General features: G+C 38.3%; 1 protein-coding gene across 1 annotated transcript in view; it reads right to left on the bottom strand.

Moving 5' to 3' along the window:
• Positions 1-24,012, bottom strand: part of grm5a (glutamate receptor, metabotropic 5a) — a 74,585-nt gene that overhangs the window by 7,275 nt on the left and 43,298 nt on the right. The window contains exons 4-8 of the mRNA XM_007247261.4: positions 20,363-20,598; positions 18,709-18,955; positions 17,312-17,480; positions 14,711-14,837; positions 2,421-3,360 (exon numbers count right to left, since the gene is read on the bottom strand). Of these exons, the coding sequence (XP_007247323.3) occupies positions 2,421-3,360; positions 14,711-14,837; positions 17,312-17,480; positions 18,709-18,955; positions 20,363-20,598 (1,719 nt within the window). The remainder of the gene's footprint in view (positions 1-2,420; positions 3,361-14,710; positions 14,838-17,311; positions 17,481-18,708; positions 18,956-20,362; positions 20,599-24,012) is intronic.

Raw genomic sequence — 24,012 nt, 5'->3', positions numbered from 1 at the left:
GATTAATTGAGGTAATCCAAGACTTACTTTTAATTCATGTATTTTAAGTGAAGAACCTTTAATCTGGTTTAAAAACATTTGCGTTAATTGAAGGTTCTTCACACTTATATATTGACGTTAGAAACATGGTTCTTTATGGAACAAAATGGGGCTATTTTATGGGATTTGGGATTTTGGTTCTGGTTGTGTTGGAATGAGCGTGTTTCACTCATCCTTCCCAAAATAGTTCATTTTTTTTTTCATTATCATTGAAAGTATCCTTTGGTCTCTCTGGTAGTCATACCTAATATTTAAGATATGCATAAGGCTGACACGGCCTGCGTCAACAGCAGTGATCCTTCTTTAATCTTACAGTTGAGAGACAACAACAAATTACAAATGCAATAAGAAAAAAATGTGTCACTTCTTTAGTGCTTGAGAACGGCAAGCTGCCGCTGATGTCAGAAATGCTAATTGTTCCTCTTGATACCGAGTGTTTAGTTCCTCCGCTAGTCACCCACTGAGCTGAGCTCTTAAATAAATAAATACATAAATAAATAAATATCACTAAAAATCTGTTTATCCCTCAGTCTTGCCAGCAAAAGGTTTGCTTTTGAGGATGAGAAGTGAATTTAGACCAATTCCCCAACTGAGTATGCTCTAGAGCACAGCGAAAAAAGTGTCAGATGGCCCTTTGGAGAAGGAACAAACCCACAGAGCTGAACCAATTATCCTTCCTAAGTGGGATTCCTTCCTGGAGCAAATCAGAGGGGTCATGCATGTGGGTTGATGCTTCCCACAGGAGATGAGGAACACGGAAGTTATACTTTTTTTGTAAGAAAGAAGTGGATAAAAGTGAGAATAATAGTTAAAGCGCTAACTAGAGAAATAATTTTGCCATATGTCGTCTTTATAAGTCAGGAAATCACAATTTTACAGTTTTGGGAGTAGTATTGGAGATGGGTTGGAGTTCTTATTTTGACTTAGAATTATGACTTTGAATTAGTATTATTAGGTTCTTTGCTCATAATGTTGCAATATTGCAATGTTACGATCTCTTATTGTAATGTTACAATGTTCACTTTATCCTATAACACACTGTATATACGTTATGTTCATACATAAGATGCAATGGATTATAAGGCTCATTTTAAGCAACAATAGTAAGGAACAGTGGTGTCTTCATGTTTCCCCTCTAATTCAGCAGGTCTCACAGCTGGGGGCATAAACAAAACTGTAATTAAAAAATCAGTGGATGTTAATCTATACAGATTTCTCTCCTGATTTTTTTTTTTTATTTGTGTGAGTAAAAGGCAGATTTCCAATATTTTCAACAGTGCAGTTAGCAGCAACACTAGCCACCGTTAGCAGCAGAACATTGAAAGAGCTAGCTCTGTGTTTAGCAGCTAATGCTAATACTGCTCCAGCATAGAGAAACTTCACTGAAACTGTTTTATAATGAGTGGCTTTACTGCTCCTTAGAATCCAAATGGTAAAATTTATACATAAGGTGCACTGGATTAAAAGGTGCACTGACGATTTTTGGAAAACTAAAGGATTTTAAGTGCGTCTTATAGTGCCAAAAATATGGTAATGCTTCTTTTATAATGTATAATATTTATCTCCTCAAGTCTGCCTGCACTACTTTTTTCTTACAATCCAACACTGATCTCCTGAGCTTCTTTATCTATTCTACTGCATTTTTCTCCCCTCTTATTTTAATACCTGTAAATAGTCTGTGTTCTGTGTTTTCGTCTGTTTAATGTCCCATAAGAAAATTCTTTTGCTCAAATGTTGATCTTTCATGTCTCAGTGAACGTATTTGGGATTCTCATGTAGGTTTCGTATATAAACTCTTATAATATATCACTCTGTGTGTAATACATCTATGTTATGTATGAGTTTCACATTTTGAACTGACTTGCTGTCTATTTTGTTTGTGTGTATTTGTCTATCAGTATCAAAAGCCGCCACCTCTAACTTGTTCCATTTTTTTTATTAAATTGCACTCTGATGGTAACCTGTGTGGCAGGTGCAATATTATGATTTAGTAATTTATTATATTTGACATTAATTTTTTTATTTTTTTTTAATAATTTTGAATATTGCCTAGCCCTATTTACATAGCAGATCTGTTTGTTTTAGATGTGGGCGATACAACAATATATTTATTATGTCCTGATAAAATCATAAAAATTATACCGGCATATTACCAATTTCACCAGATATCACAAAGGCTTAAAGAACACGGACCCAACTGTACAATCCAAAACAAAAAGTGTAACTGGTGCTGTTTAATTGGATGATGTGCTATGAATGAAAAAGTATTTGTATAGGCATTTTCTGCCACAGAATCTGACTAAACTGCACTATGTTTTTAAAGGAAACACAGGCCATTTAATATGTACATTAAGGCAAAATACTTTAATGTAAGTACTGACCTGACGTTGTCTGTCCCAGAGCCACGGCGTCTCCATAGGTTGGCCAAGCTGCTGGAGCGACTGGCAGCTGATGCAGACTTTCCGTCGCCCACGTGCATCCTCACCACGGTGGAGGTGGTGAACGCGCTCCGCACGTTGCGCTCCGGCTTGGCCAGCATGATGTAGACCTTCGGGGCGAACATGCAGCACAGGGCTGTGGTGGCGCTGAGGCTGACCGAGAAGCACATGGTGATAATCTTGTAGTTGGAGCCAAAGTAGATGGGTACGAAGGCCAGCCAGATGATGCAGGTGGTGTACATGGTGAAGGCGATGTACTTGGCCTCGTTGAAGTTGGCAGGTACATTTCGCGTTTTGAAGGCGTAGAAGGTGCAGCTGAGGATGAGCAGCCCGTTGTAGCCCAATGGTGCCACCACCCCCAGTGTGGTGGTGTTGCAGATGAGGTGGACCTCGCGGATGGACGGGTAGTCGTAGATCACCTGAGGCGGCTCCATGATGAACAGGGCCACGATAATGGCCAGCTGGAGAAAGATGAGGATGAAAGCTATCACCAGTTGGGCACAGGCACTCATGAAACGAGGCTTCTTGGTGCAGATCTTCTTCTTGCTGCCAGCCAGGATCCGGGCAATGCGGTTGGTCTTGGTGACCAGAGCCGAGTAGCTCATGGCAGGGGAGAGGCCAATGCCCAGTCTCTGTAGGTAGCAGTAAACCACATGGGGCTTTGCGATGAGGCAGAAGGTGCAGAGGTAGCCCAAACAGATGCCAGCCAAGATGATGAAGCAAAGTTCCCTGCTGGAGGACTTCACTACAGGCGTATCGTGGAACCTCACGAAGATGAGCATCACGAAGATGGTAGCCAAGAGGCCGAGGCAAGCAAAGACCACAGCGGCGATGGGCTCAGGGTCTCCCCACAGTAGGTACTGCACTGGGATGGGCTCACACCCTGAGGAACAGCAAAGTTTAATCAGCTTCATTGGAATTATATGGTTTCATTTACAATTCATGCCTAAATTTAATATTACCCTTTAACGGAAAAAATACCAAGCCCCATCCATTATGCAGCAGACCCTGCCATAAACCAGCGATGATATATTTAGCATGGGTGATTTGCATCAGCAGAGAGCAAATAAAAAGGGATGGCACTGATTCCATTGTGGCTTTGCTTTGATGGGTGCTAAGGAAGCCGAGGTTATAGTCGGTTGGCAGAGTGCCTAGATTGTTTTTTGCAGGCCAAGGAGAGGAAAGCTCAGCAGAAATGCTGGGACCACCTAGTGAGAATCAAATATTGTGATGCCCTGACGCTGCTGGAATAGAACAACAGCCCAGCAGATAAAGGAAATGTACGTGGCAGGAAGTGGGGAAATACGTATTATACAAAAAAACTAAAGCTATAATTTTAGCAACAGTATGTTGCAACATAAAGGATAAGTTTATATAAAACTAGTTCAGAAATTTCCCCAACCTTCTTTTGTGCCTTATACTTCTTTTATTTAAAAGCAATAAGAGACCATTCTGTTTCTGAATCAGTTTCTCTGATTTTGCTATTTATAAGTTTATTTTTGAGTAAAATGAACATTGTTGTTTTATTCTATAAACTACAGACAAAAATTCCAAATAAAAAACATTGTCATTTAGAGCATTTATTTGCAGAAAATGAGAAATGGCTGAAATAACAAGAAAGATGCAGAGCTTTCAGACCTCAAAGTATTCAAAGGAAAACAAGCTCATATTTCATAGTTCATAAAGTTTTAAGAGTTCAGAAATCAATACTTGGTGGAATAGCACTGTTTTTAATCACAGTTTTCATGCATCTTGGCATCATGTTCTCCTCCACCAGTCTTACACACTGCTTTTGAATAACTTTATGCTGCTTTACTCCTGGTGCAAAAATTCAAGCAGTTCAGTTTGGTGGTTTGATGGCTTGTGATCATCCATCTTCATATTGATTATATTCCAGAGTTTTTAAATTGGTAAAACAGGCCACCCAACTCCTGGTACAAGCTGTGGTAATCTCACGCCTCGACTACTGCAATGCCGTACTAACTGGCCTCCCGGCCTGTGTAGTAAAACCACTCCAGATGATCCAGAACGCAGCAGCACGTCTGGTCTTCAACCAACCAAAACGGGCACATGTCACCCCGCTGCTCATTGAGCTCCACTGGCTACCGGTTGCTGCTCGCATCAAATTCAAAGCGCTTACAATCGCCAACAAGGTGATGACAGTACAGGCTCCTTCCTACCTGCACTCGCTCCTGAAGGCTTACGCTACCTCCCGGCCGCTGCGCTCCTCCAATGAACGTCGCCTCACTTTGCCAAACAAACATTCACACAAAGCAATCCAGACTGTTCTCATACAGAGTTCCCCAATGGTGGAACAAACTACCTTCCACTACCAGATCAGGAGAATCTCTCACTATCTTTAATAAACTCCTGAAGACAGAGCTCTTCAAAGAGCTCTTACTCTCCTAACACCTCTAACTAACTACCTTCTACCACCAGATCAGGAGAATCTCTCACTATCTTTAATAAACTCCTGAAGACAGAGCTCTTCAAAGAGCTCTTACTCTCCTAACACCTCTAACTAACTACCTTCTACCACCAGATCAGGAGAATCTCTCGCTATCTTTAATAAACTCCTGAAGACAGAGCTCTTCAAAGAGCACTTACTCTCCTAACACCTCTAACAAACTAACTAATTCTAACCTCATCTCCTTCTTCCTCTTCTCTACTCCTCTATCCCATTATTTCCCTCTGACCTCCTTAAGGCCCTATCTATAGATGCTTTATTTTTAACTTCTATTATTTTTGTACTTAACCTCTTCTATTATTTGCACTTCAATATTGTAAGTCGCTTTGGACAAAAGCGTCTGCCAAATGTAATGTAATGTAATGTAATGTAAAATCAAAGAAACCAATCATTTTTAAGTGGTCTCTTATTTTTTTTTTCCAGAGATGTATATGATGTTCAAATATTCTGAATATTAATCATATTCATATTTATTCAGTGTTCTCATTAGATTTTTTTCTACATTGTATTAAAAATTCCACTTTTTAGAAATTCTAATGCTCTGCAGTCAAGAGATGCAAGTGCTTAAGAATGTCACTCTTATATCTGACAACTTATCCCGGTCATTTTATAAGATTGTAGAAAACAAAATACTCATTGGTCCTCTAAAGCGCCAATATCAGTTATAAACAGTTATAAACAACATATTCCACATATTATCACTGCTTAACAGATCCATTGTTCCCCTATTCTCTTTTAAAAATGTTTGGTCTAGGAACCTTCTTGGCTCTGCACCAGTACCCAGTTACTTGAGGTATCTGAAAGCCTGGCATAATCTGCTGAGACTCCCAAAGTACTCCCAAAACTGCCATAAACCACACAGCTATAGTTATGGAATATGGATTTGTTTGTGATAAGCTGATAACACTGCTTAAGCCTGGGGCATGCCTTCCTGAGCTCAGCCAGAACAATTTCCTCCTCCCTACAAAGCTGTGGAGAGAATGCAGAGAGTGAGTCTGATGTCTCATATCTGTTTGTTTATCATGAACAATTTTCTCTTTATTCCAGAGCTCAGCACTTAAAATAAGGAGGCCATGAGAAATCCACTTCTGATTCCCTAAAAAATTGTGGATGCTTCTCTAAAAACCCTTTTTGTAAATTTTGAAGGTTACTAGTAACAATAAATGATTAAAACATTAGGCAAAGATCTAAATATTTATTGAGCTACACATACAGAAGAAATGTGTAACACATGTTTAACTCAACATGCGTAAGGGGTATGCGTAAGATCTACGCAAGGGCGTAGGAGCGGGCTTGATATTGGGGGGGACACATTTGCCAATATGAACCCAAGCCCACCCAATAGTTTCCTAGAACATTTGTGGAAATTACTTTTAATTAAAAGTAAATTATTATTATAAGGTGATTTTACAACCTAAACATGTTACTCCACATTACAGCTACTGTTGTTAGAAAAATTATGCAAGCAATGTCTGAGTTATCACCTAATATTTAAAATAATATAACAGATTATTATTGTTATTATTATTATTATTATTATGTATTGGCATGTCAATTCTGTTGTATATTTACATTTTCTCCAGCACTTTTATTTTTTTCTACTGAGAGCTCTTCTTAAGATGGTGTCCTTTTATGTAAAAGAATGTAACTTTACGTTTCATAGAGACTTTTATAAACGTCAGGATATGTGGTCTTACTGTGAACTACAAATGAACAGAAGTCACGTTACAGCAGTGTTTCTCAACCCAGTTCTTATATATTCTACTGCATATTAAAACTGTTCTGCATATTCTAGAGCTTCCTCTGGTGGATATACATGATTAATTTAGGCTCCATAGGGGGCTAAAGGATTTTAACAGGTAAACTCAGTAAATGACTGTTTATTAGCTGATCAGGTGGAAAACACTAGTTTAGGGCAGTGATCGGGGTTAAGTAACTGCTTTAAACTACCAACTTAAAGTACTGTACGAAATTCTGGCGATCATCTACATCCAGCTTCTAGATAACTAGTTAGTTAAATCAATGTTCGTTCATTATAGCTCACAGTAAGTCCTGTAATCCTAAATGAATAAACAGTTTGAAAATTAAAGTGATTAGTTGATCAGGTAGAGGGAAACATTACATATATATTTTATTTTTTTCCTTTAACCCTGACTCCCAATCTAGCTAATTCCAAAGATAAGCTTACACAATAACAGCTGCAGTTTATTAATCACAGTGGGTTTAAACTGTGTGCTGATTCAGAGACGTGTATTTTTAACCAGCTATCAGAAACATATCATCACAGTTGAAGTGGTTAGCCTATCGTTACCTTTCTCTTAGAAAAATCTTCGTATATCCATATCTGTTTTAAAATCAGCTGAAGCTGCTGCGTCCCGATCCCGCTGCTAAATCTCACAGCGAGGGGGCGGGGCTTCCCCAACAGCAAACTGCCTCTGCTCCGCGCGCCGCAAAACCAGCAAGCTGATTGGCTGTTTCTACTGAGAGGCGTGACTTAATACCTGAACCGGCTCCGTGATTGGTCCGGTCTGTCTCCTCATTAATAGTACAGCTGACCTGAGCGAACTGATATCATTTTTGGGGGGGACAAATCCACCTGTTTCTAATATTGGGTGGGACATGTCCCACCCATCCCCCCCGGTTCCTACGCCTATGGATCTACGACCCTAATTTAACAATTTCTAGGCAAGCCATGAAGCATTGCACACAATGCAGGTTGATTTACGGCATGTCAGTGTGTCTTTGCTATTGTAATGACGGGAAAAGCTTGTCTAGCAAGGCTCGAAAAGCAAGAAAAGGCATGTAATTATTCTCTTAATTAATCATGTTTACTATGTTTTGTGTGAAAATTTTCATGAACAAATCAGTGTATCTCTTGCAATTTCCCTTTAAGAGCCAGTTGCACTCTAACTTTAGCAGATTGCTATTTCAGGGGCACAGCTACCCAGACGTGTTTAACACTTCTCACTCTGTTTATTGTTGATGTATGGACTGTATGCATGTTGGGGACACATCTGTGTTGACAATTCACTGCCAAGATAGCAATGGACGTCTGACTGATGATGTCTGTCTAGGTTGTTTTCAGTCAGTGGCCCACACAGTGGACCTGTGTTTTCCGCTGCCAAGATAGCAATATGCTAAAAATTTACCTGAACACACCTCACTTCTAGATCATCACAAGCACCTCTGCTATTTAAATGATGAAGGGCAGAAGGTATGAAAATATACTCTTTGGGAGGGTTGAAAGATAGCAATGAGCATTGTGAAAAGCCTTGCACAGGGTCAAAGACAGGGTCCCTAAAGGAGTTTTATTCTGGTGGCTTTAAGTAGAAAATAATATGTTGTTTTTTTTGCGTCCAACACTGTAATCCATCTCAGTGGTTTTCTTCACAATATCATCTCTCATGAAAGGAATTTGAATCACCATTTTACATAAATAGAAGATTTGTAATTACACACTGACATGTCACACATCTTGGAGCAGTAACTAGTATCTAGTATGTTACATGACTTTTACTATGTCCCTGGGATGTGATTGCTCTCCTGTATTTAATGTAGATGTGATTTTTGCCATCTTGTCTGTTCACATGGACAATTCTAGCCAGATGCCACCGGTCATGATCATTACCATTCATTACCTCGCTGTTGAGTTTGGGTGGTAATTCATAGTATTACTGCTGTAGATTGATAAACATTAAACTTCTGAAATTTGCAATCCATCTACCACCCTCTATCAGGAACTTGCCATGAACAAGCTGTCCAGTTTTCAACTTCACTAACAAGATAACATCTCAAAAATGATAAAGATCTGGACATTCCCAAGGCCCCAATGAGGTCACACTTAATGATCAATTTACATACTTGCAAAATTGTCTATCCCATGACTTGTGGCATGACTTATTTATATTGATGGCCTTTAGCTGACGCTCTTATTCAGAGTGATTTATTTTGGTTAGGTTATCTTAGGTTATTACTATTACAGTAATGTTAAGAGTCTTGCTCAGGGACTCTTATTGGTTATTAGTGTATAGCTGGACAGAGCATCATCTCTCAAAAGTGAAGCCACCACAGGTCGGGCGCCCCCTGCTGTTCGGCTGCAGAAAGCTGTGTAACCCCACCCATCCCCATAGGTTTCAATGGCAAAACAGAACAACTTTCAATCACGTTTGTTTTTTCAATATACTGTAATTCTACCTCCATTATTTAAATGCAGCAGCTAGTGTAACCTCTGCTTATATTGTCCAATTTTTATATCCCCACAGAATTCGTTTTTTAAAACGTTATTCAGCTCTATTGAGGTGTGGTTATTGTAAAAGGTGTGGTTATTGTAAAAGGGCTGGGTTACACCTAGCCGGGGTGGGACCAATGACTGTGAGAGCTCTGTGGAGGCAGCCCTCAGGGGCGTGGTTATTTAAATGAGTAGGCTGTCTCTCCACAGTCTTTCTCCCTCCTCTGGTCTCTACTGCGCAGACTCGGGTATCAGGATCGCCAACATGGAGGAAGATTTTGGCTCCATTTTCATTGAATGAATGGGAACGGAGACACGGCGTCCATCTTTTTTACTGTCCCTGGTGTAGCGCAGCATTGTCACTCAGACTGGGAATTGAACCCCAGTCTCACACATAACGTGGTGGTAGCTCACTAGCAAATAGTGGTGTTATCCACTGCGCCACACCAACCACAATTCTATTTAGAGCAGAATCAGATGGGCACTTGAGCACTGATCAAGCTAAGCTGAGCTGAAGTTAATCAGAATGTATTCCACTTGATACCAGGATGAAACTGCACCGGATTCAGATGTTACAGCAGAGCGCACAGCAGGTGTGATGGATACGACCTTTGGGACAGCGCAGTTAAGTCACTCTGCGGGCAGGAGAATTACTCCAGTTACCCATGAGCCGCTGCACGCCGAGAGACTGGTGCTTTAGAGCTTAGCTACGACAGCCGTCCTGGAACCTTCCGACAAGGGCCACTGCCAAGTTCAGATCTCTGTTTCTGGCATTTAGCTGGTGTGGTCTCAAAAATACAGCTTTGAAGGAGAAGTGGGTCTGATGTGAATTTCCCTGACCCAGATTCTGGAGGCTTGTGTTCGGGGCCATCTGTATCAAACATCTCAGCGTAAGAGTGTTTATCCTAGTGCCCCAGAATCTCTCTATTACGGTATGAAAGGCAACAAGCTTGGTCAGTTGCACTAATTTTTTTTTTAAGTCTTTGACAATGCTGTTCTGTGTCATTACAAAAAAAAAAACACCTGCAAAGCTCAAGGATGAACTCCTCAATACATATGAAGGTGGTTTCCGGTATCTGGTACCAAGATGTTTGCAGCAATGCATATCCAGACCTGCCATTTTGGAAAACTGCCATTCTGACCAAGTGACCTGCCAACACAACTCAATCAAAGTGGCTCAGATTCTTACACTTGCCCAACTTCAAAAGCTGACTGTTTGATTGCTGTCTAATATATACAGTATACAGTATACAGTTCACTCCTTTTTTTAATGTCTCGAGGAAGATTGGGCAATATTGCAAAAGTATTATATAATACCTGAGCACATTGTCATAATGTATTATACATAATACATAGTAAAATTATTTTTGTTTGATAAGCTGCAACAGATACAGCACACCAGCCAAACAGGAAAAAACACATACAATGGTGTTTGCAAACAGCGTACCAGGTCCAATAATGCTCTCCTGGACTGGCGCCATTGTCGGTATTCAAGCTGAAAATCTCCTGACAACAGGCCAGAGCTGTAGACAGCTGCACCACTTTGCAGTCGTATCTAAACCTCTTTTAAACGGAACAATGATTCGTTATCCATTGTTCTTTAAGTACAGATGATGCTCATAATAAGCTCAGGAAAGCGCATTGTTATGTAATTTTTTGTGAAAGTGATATCATATTTCATGCTACCCTCAGCCAGATGCAAGCAATGCGACGTAGGTGGTCCATGCACAGATTCTACTGAACCAGAAAACAAACATGAAAAAAAAAACATGTTTAAATGTGTCAGTTGGTTGCGCATGAATAAAATATGTAACATCAAAACTATTGTTTTCTTGTGGTTTAATTGTTTTGACAAGAATTATGGTAAAATAAAAGTGTTTGAATTTTAATCATGAATTTTAATCATGTAAATTCTGAACACCATTAATTTGTATACAGTATTCACTGTATTTTATAAATACCATATAATATATAATGTATAATGTAATATTTTACAGGAGAAGGGAGCAAAACTCAATTTCTATTAGTCCATTATTTATTAATGCATTTATTTATTTTGCCACAATACAATGAACAGAGTTCTTTAGATCAACATGCTTAAACAGAGCAGAAATGGAGATACAATGCTTTTGTCAGTGGAAGCAATTTACTAGACAATGTCAATTTTAATACATTTAAGAATTATGTAAACTATCAGTCAGTGCAGAAATAATTGATCCTGCTTTAACTATGTAGAAAGTATCAGTCAAAAGTCTGGACACACCTTCTCATTTAACTTTTTGTTGTTTTTTCCTATATTGCAAATTAATCAATAAAGGATAAAGTTAATTATATAGGATTATAGTTAATTAAGTCATCCAGACTATGAAGGAGCACATTAGGAATCATGTAGTAACTCAAAAATATTAAATAAATGTAAAATGTGAAGCATTTAGGTGCTTTCCTGGTGTGATCCTGATGAGAGCCAGTTTCATCATAACGTTTTTCATGGTCTTTGTGACTGCACTTGAGGATCCTTTCAAAGTTCTTAATTATTTCCACTGTATTGACCTTAATTTATTAAAGTATTTTTTATTTACCTAGTTACGTAGTTCTTATCATAATATGGATTAAAACATTAATTAAATATGTCTGTTCACTGTATACCTGTAACTCTACCTCTTCACTACTTTACAACTGATGCTCTCAAGCACTTTAAGATATTAAGAACCCTTAGCTAAGCACAACTATTGTGTTTATTTATATATATTTATTTTTATTTTGTATTTAGTCAGAGGCCCACCCGTGTTTTCCGCTGCCAAGATAGCAATATGCTAGAAGTTTACCTAAACACACCTCGCTTCCAGAACAACATGTCCATGTTTAACAATTTGTTTGTTAACTAAATAATTTAAAATAATAAAAAACACTTAATGTAAAATGTTTTTTGAATTTTTGACTGGTACTGTATATTGCTTGTAGTGTAGCTTGCAGTTTATTCTATTCCAGTAAATCTGTTTGATGTTAGATATCCCCATAGATCTATTAATATGCATTATGATGTGTTGTTTTATCTATAGTTTGGTTGGACTGTATAAATTAAAGGTCTGTTTAACCTTGTTTTAAAGTAAATGACTAAATGTGCTAAAGTTTCATCACTGGTGGAAAACCTTTTTAGTCTCGATTTAGTCTTAGACTAAAAAGCTCTTTTGATACATTTACTATAATATTTGATTATAGCTTGAGATCAAAATTTTCCAGCCTACTCTGAATAATACACAGCTAGGCTACATTCACATTCCCAGGATAAAATGACTTAAATCAGTTTAATGTAACACAGATCTGACTTCAAATTAGATAAAAAAAAAAACATTTCCAAATTATGTGATCCTACATTGGACATAGGGGTGGGCGATATGGCTCTAAAATAATATCACGATATTTCAGGGTATTTTTGCGATAACGATATACTTGGCGATATAGGAAAACTAAAATAATTAATTAATTTCAGGAATATAGTATAATAGTATAACAGTATAATCATAATGTGGCAAAATAAATAATATAGCATAAAATAATATAATGCAGCAAATAATATTGCAGAATATTTAGTGCATGCATATAAACTGCAAACTAAAACAATTATACAATAAATACACCTAAAGCTTCATAGTAAATAATAGACTACTTTTAAGACAGAACATCTCTATTACCACGATATGGATTTTTAATATCACAATATTTCTGAGTCACGATATATTGTATACGATATAATATTGCCCACCCCTAATTGGACATTTAGCCGATTTCTGGTTATGGCACATGAATATGAATGTGCATCTTCATTCCTTGCGTCTATTTTTTATTTTTTTGTATACAGTACATGTGCTTATTACTGTCGTCATCATCCAGCACCAGTGTTGTGCTGAATTCTGACTTCCTGAAAAAATCCAGTTCTCTTTTGTGTCAGTATGGCAGCAGGATGGGCAGATTATGCACACAGTTGCTCTTGTTTCTGTTTATAAATAACTATTAATATGAAGTGTTCCTTCACAACAAACAAAAGAACATCACTTAAGGAGAGTCGGATTCTGGCAGGGTGTCAGAACTTGGCACAACATGGCAGCACGGCAAAACAAAAGAAGAGGTGGCGTGTGTGAACGTATCAGAGAGAGATCCATTCATATAACAGAAAGACTTTAGATTTTATAGGGGTTGGTGTGTTTCTTTGTATTTGATAATTTGTTGACAAGGGGGGGGGGGGGGGGCACATTTGCTAAAATGAATCAAAGCCCACCCTATAGAGACTTAGAACAACATTTGCAAAAGTACAGTTTATCACAAAAAAACTAAATAATTTTTTTCTGTACTTCTGTTTATTATAAGTTAAATCCAACCAACTTTACAACCTAAACATTTTACTCCACAAATATATTTACTGTTGTTACGAAACATTATTCGTGCAATGTCCGAATTATATACATATACAAAACTGATCAGTTATCACCTAATATTTAAAATAATATAACAACAGATTTGGTTATTATTATTATTATTATTATTATTATTATTATTATTATTATTACATAACACAAAAAAAAAAAACTCGTAGCAATGGGTCCTGTGTTTTTAAAATTTTCCCCTTTGAGCACTTCTTACGATGTTGTCTTTTTTTTAAAGAATGTAACTTTTTGGCAGCAGTTAATATAACCGTTAGATAACCCAAACCCTCCCAGTTAGCAGAACAAGACATTACCCAAAAGTCTTTTTAATTTAAGTATATTATTATTGTTGCGACTCATTGTTCTTATCACTGACCTCGCATGTGAAGCCAGTGTTGTGCCCAATTCAGCACCCCGCCAGGAAAAGCACCCCCTCTCGGGAGCGCTCTCCCACATCTTCTTGGCTTTAACTTTGCTTAGAAATGGAAATACCCAATATACTGTAGCAAATCTGTTTCAACGTCCAGCCTAATGCTACAATACTGTTCTAAGCTACACTGACTCGTAAGAAATAAGAAAAAAAGATACGTGCCCTGCAACCTCTCCCGAGAGAGGGTGCTTTTCCTGGCAGGGGTGCGGAATTCGACATCATAGTAGTGCCTAAATCTGCACCCCCGCCATGAAAAGCACCCCCTCTTGGCAGCGCATATGCACTGTCTTCCAGAAAAAAAAACAATTGCTTTAGCTAACTTTAATTAGAAACGCACTCCCAAAAGAGGTGCTTTTCATGGTGGGGGTGCAGATTTCGGCACGCTTTCAAAATAAAAGTTTATTTTAAAAACAATTTCCGCTTTTTTTGCTGTACCATTTTTTGGGGAGGGAACAAATCCACCTATTTTTGATATTTTTGATATTTTTATTTCTGATTTTTTCACTGAAGCTTTTAAAAATGTTTTTGTATTGCACTAAAGAGGGCTGGACTATAACAGAAAGCTTTTTTTCTCTTTTCTTCGAGTTCAGAAAGGCTATTCTTCCCACCTCTGGCTCAGGATGTTCTAAACTGGAACAGGAGCATCCTCCTGTAGATCATGCTGTCTGGAGCAAGATGCTGACTCACCTGTGAGGTCATCTGTTGGCCAGGATCCTAACTCACAGGCTCGGCAGGTGTACTCATCAAAAACATACTCGTTATCTTTACAAGGAGTACAGGTCCAGCAGCAGCTCACCTCACCCTTCCGGATCACCTTGGATGAAGAGAGAGGGACCCAATCATTACCCACTATAATTAAACTGGTATTTTTCACTACAGTTAATGTTGTGTGTGACCAAATTACAGGATTTGTAGATTTTTCTTTGAACTGCAAAGTCTAAACTGCTAACCTGCTAGCCTAACAGGGCTATTGAAGAAATGGCTTCCAAAGTCTTTCAAAAGTCTTTTAAAATGGGCCAGACAAGATTGTAGCATCATAAAGTAGCTCTTTAAAATTGTACAGCCAATCACAATAAGCGCTCTTGCAACACAACTTTTTACATTACATTACATTACATTTGGCAGACGCTTTTGTCCGACTTGCACTTGACTTGACAATAGTCAAGTAAAAAAGTAATAGAAGTTAAAGGTAAAACATTTTTAGACAGGGCCTAAAGGAGGTCGAAAGGAAATAATAGGATAGAGGAGTGAAGGAGAGGAAGAAGGAGATGAGGTTAGAAGTAGTTAGTGTGTTAGAGGTGTTAGGAGAGTAAGCGCTCTTTGAAGAGCTCAGTCTTCAGGAGTTTATTAAAGATAGTGAGAGATTCTCCTGATCTGGTAGTAGAAGGTAGTTAGTTAGAGGTGTTAGGAGAGTAAGAGCTCTTTGAAGAGCTCTGTCTTCAGGAGTTTATTAAAGATAGTGAGAGATTCTCCTGATCTGGTAGTAGAAGGTAGTTAGTTAGAGGTGTTAGGAGAGTAAGAGCTCTTTGAAGAGCTCTGTCTTCAGGAGTTTATTAAAGATAGTGAGAGATTCTCCTGATCTGGTAGTAGAAGGTAGTTAGTTAGAGGTGTTAGGAGAGTAAGTGCTCTTTGAAGAGCTCTGTCTTCAGGAGTCTATTAAAGATAGTGAGAGATTCTCCTGATCTGGTAGTAGAAGGTAGTTAGTTAGAGGTGTTAGGAGAGTAAGAGCTCTTTGAAGAGCTCTGTCTTCAGGAGTTTATTAAAGATAGTGAGAGATTCTCCTGATCTGGTAGTGGAAGGTAGTTTGTTCCACCATTGGGGATCTCTGTATGAGAACAGTGTGGATTGCTTTGTGTGAATGTTTGGCATTCACACGTGCAGAAATAGTTTTAATTGATCTGAGGCTGCTAAAAGATGTGGGACAACATAGTAATTTCCTCTTGTCACTAATAAGAGTGATAAATCAATGATAAGTAAGCTTACAAACAAAGCAAAATGTTTCCAACTCTCCAAACACTGTTTTGACCTGCTCTTTTAAATGAAAAAGAAACATTTGTTTTTGTGGAAATGTCCTTTTTCGTACTGGCCCATTGTAACTAAACAACTGGCCTGTTTTAGCTGAGTTGTGTTGTGTTGATTGTTGCTGTAGCTCATGATTCCAATCATAATTTTCACATATTTGTTCACAAAAAAAAATTATATTATAGACCCAAATGAATTCATAAAAACATCAGTTGGACCTACTAAATAACAGCAAGCATATACAATGGCTACAACAGTCCAATTTCCAAAAACTGGAAAAAGGTTGTCTGCCTGACTCAAAAGCTCCCAGACTCAAAGCTCACTCGGGTTGCCAGATTAGGAACAATTGCAAGAGAAGTTCAAGAACTTTTACAATAGCCAGCAATGATTCACACTCTGTAACTTGATCAGCTGCTGTACTGTACTGTATGTTTATGCTTGCACTAGTTTTGCATTTTGAGTTTTTCCATTAGCGCTGTTACTGTTCTAACGAGTTAAATAAACTGATCAATCTAAAATCTGAAATTGTTGCACGAATTAATCATGTTAGTGATCAGGTTAGTCAACAACTTCCTTCTGTAATTCACACCTGGTGATGTATTAGCTATTTTATTTCGCGATTTCAAAAATCGCTAGGATTAGAATTAGTCTATAAATATGTATATATGTATGTAATAAATATGTATATATGTATGTAATAAATATGTATATATGTATGAAATAAATATGTATATATGTATGTAATAAATATGTATATATGTATGTAATACATATGTATATATGTGTGTATTAAATCTATAACTTTCTATCTCTCCACATGGCTTCCAATTCCACTGCTGCCATTGTATGTTATGTGCAAAACTGATCAATGTTTACCAATTAATTGTTTGCTAAACAATATATATTTTTTCTGTTTTTTTTGTTTTTTTTTTACAATATGCTAATATATCTGTCTTTTTTTTAATATTAAAATTACTTTTTCAGTTTAAGTTCATTTGTTTTCTCTAAAAGTTCTGGCCGTTTACTTCAGTGCTTAAACTTAGAATGTTTCCTTGATATCTGACAACACATCCTGATCATTTTATAAGTTGGTACAAAATAAAATATAATACTTATTGGTTATTTAAATAATATATAAAGTAAGAAACCTTTTCCCATTTCTGTGGCCTTTTCATAGACCTGTATTATTAAAGTTCAAATAATAAATAACATTATTTAATAAAGCTTATTTAAAATGCTTGAGGAGATTTACAGTAATAATCTCACCTTAATCTGGGCTTTCTCGCAGGGTTCACTGCAGACGGAGCGAATGATCGCACTGTTGTTGGCCCAAATCTCCTCATCGTTCATCTTCAGTCCACTGTTATCCCAGCTGCCCACATGGATGTAGCTATAGTCTTCCTCACTCATCTGCTTAAAGTTCATGATCTCGTACCTACAAGCACACACAAGACCACACACGAGAAGAACAGCTTGTGAAAAAAACTCCACAAAAAACAGTATTTTTTAACGTTTTGTGTAACAAGCCTTAGACTAAATCATTTTGGACCATTTTCATTTTAGTTCAAACATTCATAACAAAATGTACACACAATGCTTTTATTACTTTATAGAAGAAGAAAAAGCTTCTTAACTTGGCTCAATGACTGTTGATATAAAAAGAACATATGCTGGGTTCCATTTAGCTCAGAAGTCAGCTGTTGGATCTGAAAATTATGCCACACCTGAGCTGACTGTGTTCCAATACAATATTGATCAGATAATTGTACAGATAACTGTATTAAAAAAAATCATTTAATTTTTCTTTGCATATATTTTTTGCTATATTTTTTAAGTCATCCAAACTATGAAGAAAAACATATGAAATTATTTACTAATAATTATTTACTCTGTTCTGTTTGTAACTTAAGTTCGGTTTGATTGAGAAGGTGTGAAAACAGTAATCTCATTCAGGTGCGGATCAAGAGAACCGGGCCCAAACAAACTCTGGAGTGGTTCGCTTGTGGTGAGAATGTAATCCGGTCTCGATCCGACCCAGCTATCAAATATAGTGCATTTATTGGAGCTAAACTGCTGATAAGGCGCAGTTTAAACTGATATATTAGCCAGATAACGCTGGCTAATATAACCACAGCTTTGAACAAATATATTAATCAATACATCACTATTCTAATCCATATCATGGCAAGAACTAATCAACTAAGTAAAGAAAAATACTTTAGATAAAAAAGGTTTAAGAACTTTAAAAAAGTATCCTCAACTGCAGTCGCAAAGACCATAAAAACATTATGATGGAACTGGCTCTCATCAGGACTGACACAGGAAAAGAAGACCAGCAGGTAAGACCTGCTGAATTAGAAGGAAAACATGGCGACACCCCTGTTCCTTACTGGTGTTGCCTAATGTGCCTTATCATCCAGTGCACCTTATGTATGAAAATAGAGTAGAAAATAGACATTAATTGATAGTGCATTTATAATCCAGTGCGCCTTATAGTGCGAAAAATACGGTATTTCCTCTATAGTCATCGTACAGACCGTACAGTCATAACTGAATATATATATAAAGACATCTCACTGTTATTGACTCAGTCCTAAATATGAACTCTTGTTCTGTAGCTACCGCTCTCTGTGTAAGCATGAGTGAACTCCTTTAAGTCGTACCTCCCAGGGGAGTCCCCGTTCTCATCAAACAGCACCACTTCTCCCGATACTCCAGTGAAATTGGTCCTCATGAGGAACTCCAGGAGCTTGCGGCCATCGATGGGTCTCATGGCCTCACACAGGCCCTTGTAGCCTGGACACAGTGTTTTCTGCATGGCATGGAGACCATAGGCCATGCTGTAGATGGCGTTGATGACGAAGCCCATCTTAGTATCCTGAGCGTAGTGATGCCCGAGAGATTCTTTTTCTGGAGAAGGAAAGGGAAGCAGGTGCTATTATTACAGATCATTTGGACATTTTAATGAAACTTTCCAATCATGGACTAAGCCTAAAACTATAGATAATAAAATAATAAAAAATATAGAACATTTGCCATAGTAGATCACCACTGGCATTTTAATTAAATTAAATTATTTTCAAAACTTCTGCATAAATATGACCTAAAACATCAGATTTTCACAGTCCTAAAAGCAGATAAAGAGAACCTAGTAAAAGCTGATGGCTGCAAGTTTTGGGATGTAGAGCCCTCTCTGGTGAGAATGGGTAACTGCACCGAACATGCAGAAGAATCATTTTAAACTGGGCGGGTGTGATGCGGTCTCCTTTCAGAGCAGATGAATCTGATTCCAGGTTATGTAAAGTCAGAGACAGAAAGAAAGCTCAGTCAGAAACTTCACCTTAACTTCATTAATTACATTTTGCTTTTACTGCTACTAAATTAACTGCTCGTTCAGGTTGAGACCTTCAGTTGCTTAGAAGTTACCCTGGGGTCCTTTGTGACCTCGCTGACTATTATACGCCTTGCTCTTGAAGTGATTTTTGTTGGTCCACCACTCCTGGGGAGGGTAAAAATGATTCTGAATTTTCTCTATTTGTACACAGTCTATCTCACTGTGGATTAGTGGAGTCTTTTTAGAGATGGTTTTGTAACCTTTTCCAGCCTGATGAGCATCAACAAATCTTTCTGAGGTCCTAGGAAATCTTCTTTGTTTGTGCCATGATACAGTTTCACAAATGTGTGTTGTGAAGAGCAGACTTTGATAAATCTGTCAGACCTGCATGCACTGCACCTTTAAGATCAGCCTCTCCGGAGTACTAATAGCTGACTCCGCCCTCCCACACACCTGTGGGACATCAGCTATTAAATGGACTATTTATACCGGGACTCTTGATTACTCTAGTCACAAAATATTGCCACTCCTGTGCCTTATTGAGCATTATATACCGCATTTTGTTGTTTCTGGTCATTTGATCCATAGCTTGTTTTCGACTACAATTTTGCCTGGTGCTTTTGGATAATAAACCTGCTCGCATTTGCATCCAAACTACACTATATATAGTGTTTACTGAACCCTGATTCTCATCTTATTAACTGAAATCACCTGACTCTAATTTCACCTTCAAACTAACTGCTGCTCCTAGAGATTCACAAAAATGTAATACTGGATCAGTTTCCTTAATAAATGAATGGCCGAGTACAATATTCTTGTCTCTTTTTTATATATTGTACTTAAATATTGTACTTTCTAATGATGATGGATCTGATTATGTTTTAGGTCATATTTATGCATAAATATAGAGACTTCTAAAGGGTTCACAAACTGAAGTTGCAGTTTGATTTTGAAAGACTCTATGTGGGGTAGGCTCTACTCACTGGTGCAGGTGCGGTTGTATTTGGTGTTCTCCTGGGGGTGTCCTTTGAGCCGACACTGGAAGCGATGTTGCCAAAACTCAACAAACCAGGGGTTCCGCTGATTTGTGTCTGGCTGCAGTTTCAGGTAGTAGTCATCGAACCAAGTGACGTAAGCAGACTGTAGTTTGATGGTGATGCCACCTTCTGCCTCTCTCTGATAGCCATCTGTTACATCATAGCGATCAGCCCAGCCATCACTGTGGAAAGGATGATACATTTCAAACGATTTTCTCTTGCACAGATAAATAAGAATAGTTTAATATGTGGGACTGCCATACCATAAGAATGGTTGTCTTTTCAATTAAATTAAAATCCAGTATAAACAAAACAGAGAAACATGACAATTCCACCAGTCTTAAAATTATATGAGCCCAACCAATTACAGAAAGTCCTTTTTTTTTGTTTTTTAAATATGGTGTTGTTAATACTGGAGAGCAGCACATCACCTCCAGACTGCTAGTTATAGGAATATGGGTTGCAAAACAAACCAGGATTTGTGACTGTTACCTTGTGGTGCTTTTACACTTACAGTAATTATTTGCTTTGGACCTTCAGACCTTCAGTCAAATCACAATTCACCAAAACCATGCTTCAGTTTCTTTGCCAATATAAAGTACAGAAATACAGAATGTTGAGGAAGTCTATTAACAAACATTATTCAATAAAAGATGACACTGAAATCTGACTCCTTTTGGCATGCATGCTTACAATTACAATTCATGTTACCATACCTGTAGTCTAACCTTTAATGCATGGTGAGGCCTATAGAGCCCTAACTTATGCACTGTGGAAGACATGTCGCGATGCTCATTTCTAATTTCTACCCTGTCAACAGCCTATTTTCGCACCTTGCACGCGCACTGTTAAAATAGCATCGTACTGATGTGCATGGTGGTGTTTAGGTACATTTCTGGCTTGTTGCTGTTTTGGCAGCGGAAAATACAGGTGCGCCACTGACTGAACTTAACCCAGACAACAGCCAATCCTCAGAGTCCATTCATATATGCGTGCGCCCAGTGACATACACTCCTGCTCGTTACACACACACACGGGCGCTCTCTGCAACATGCAAACCCCGACTTTTACCTCAACAATAAACAGAATGAAGAATAAAATAACACTTATGTTCCCTTAAATGACTGATTTGAAATGAGAATTAGATCATGCCTTTTGCGCATTTTGAGCTGCGCAAGGTATATTTTTTCTGCCCTCATAATACCAAAGACACACCAACACACGTCCTAAATTTAGCTGTGCGGTGCACAATTGACGTCTCGCCTATAGATCTCTAAAAGCTAGTGCTAGCCAATGCAATCTTCAAAATTAAACCAGTCTGACTCGGCTGGATGCATAACTGGAGATGAAAACACGACAGAAAGCCAAGAAAACTCAAGAAAGCTAAACCTGGGTCAGCAAATTATCTCAAGCCTCTTCAGCTTCCGAACATCACATAGACCTGAGTGAACACAATGTGTGGACAGCAGCTATATCCAATGGCCTTGCCTGAGTGTACCTGCACTATTAGTATTTCCACTGCCCCTGACTTCACTCAGCATTGCTATCATGGATTTAGCTTTGAAACCTGTTCACCAGAGCCTTTCACTTCTTAAAACTAGTAAATAAATATATGAGCTACATCTTAAGGCTCATTTTCTGCCACAAAGTTCCATGCTTGCTTAAAGACAGTCTCTTATTGCTGTGATTAAAGACATTTCTGACACTGTATCCTTGTTTTTCTCTGGGCTTCTGGTTATCTTGAAAAGGTCTGAATACAAGCACACCCCTCCCCCAACGCACACATACACGTTATTTAGCGCTCAATCTGTTCGAACACTTCCTAACCTTGCAGTGCTGCCGTTACACAACTCAGCGTGTGGGAGGCCTTTGTATCGTTTGTGTTCCCTCTGTAGGGAAGGAGAGGCTTTCATAACTAGTCCTTGGAGCCAAAAGCGATGGGAGAGAAAGCGGCGAGGGCAGTGTTAGCGGAGTTTGAATCACTGCGGCACAGAGAAAAAGCCCACACGCTGACCCCGCCGGGTCGGCCTCCTTCATAACTTCCCACTGCTACTGATGCTGTTATAAAAAGACCCTGCTCAGGAGCCAAGCCTCTCCAGCGCGTTTAGCCAAGTCCCACAGATTAAAGGGGAAAAAAGAAGAAGCAAACGTTGTACAGCTGCTCTGGGACCTTTCATTTCGTATCTGGCTTTTTGAAATCTTTCAGTCGCACAGTCGGATTCCAAACGGTAATAAAGGCCCTCTGCCTTCAGCTCCTGGACTTGCTGAGCACACATTTATTAGACAAGCATGTGTTTCTGAATGATTTATACCATATTCAGTAGTATTCACACCAATAAAGAATACGTGATTCGACTATATACAGGGCCTTAATGTCCTCTGATTTGTTTTGTTTGTTTTGAATAGCTCCTATCAGCATCCACTACAAAGACAGTTCAGTATGTGGAACAACCATACCATAAACACTGTTGTATCTTCAATTCAATTAAACGGAAACAGGATACTCCACCAATCTATACTTGTTGAATTTACTCCCCTAAAATTGATACGAATCCAGAGATACTTTGTGTAAATATGGTGTTGTTGATACTGGAGAGCAGCACATCACCTCCAGCCTCCTCTTCTAGTTATAGGAATATAGGTTGCAACACAAAGAGAAGAGCTCAAGCTTGTGGTGCTTTTACATCTACAGTTTAGATGTAAGAATCTGTATGTAAGCTACACTAAAGGCGGTCTAACAAAATTTTACAGTGTGTGACCTTTTTTTTGGTGGTGAGGTCATCCCACACAGCATCTCAATTTGGGATGAGGTTTTGATGATGGCGTGCTGTGCCTTTTTTCTCCACACATAGCGTTTTGTGTTCCTTCCAAACACCTCAATTTTGGTTTCATCTGTCCACAGTATATTTAGCCAGTAGTGCTTATAGAACATCCAGGTGCTCTTTTGCAAACTTCAAATGTGCAGCAATATTTTTTATGGAAGCAGTGGCTTCCTTCGTGATGTCCTTCCATGAACTCCATTCTTGTTTAATGTTTGACTTTTTAACCAAAATTCTTAGTCTTTAGCTGACACTCTAGGATTCTTCCTCACCTCATTGATCATTCTGTGCTGTGCTCTTGCAGTCATCTTTACAGGACTTTACCACACCTAGGGAGAGTAGCAACAGTGCTGAACTTTTTTCATTTGTAGAGCGTACGTTTTACCGTAAACACATGGACATCATCAAGGCTTTTAGAGATACTTCTGTAATCCTTTCCAGCTTCATGCAAGTCAACAATTGTTGAACGTAGGTCTTCTGAGAGCTTGATCTTTTGTGCGAGGCATGTTTCACATGAAGCGATGCTTCTTAAGAACAGCAAACTCAAATCTGGTGTGTTTTTTTTTATAGGGCAGGGCAGCTTTAACCAACACATCCAATCTCATCATGCATCGTCCTGGCTCCAATTAGCTCTTAGAAAAGTCATTAGTTAACGTGTTGTGTTCAATAAAACCATGCAAACATATATATTTTTTTTGTTTGGTATTAATTTAAGCAGCCTGTGTTTTTGTCTATTGTTGTGACTTAGATGAAGATCAGAACACATTTAATGACCAA

Source organism: Astyanax mexicanus, chromosome 20, assembly GCF_023375975.1.
Source record: "Astyanax mexicanus isolate ESR-SI-001 chromosome 20, AstMex3_surface, whole genome shotgun sequence".
NCBI lineage: Eukaryota > Metazoa > Chordata > Actinopteri > Characiformes > Acestrorhamphidae > Astyanax > Astyanax mexicanus.
Note: the sequence above shows the minus strand (reverse complement) of the source record. Positions and strands in the feature narration are given on the sequence as shown.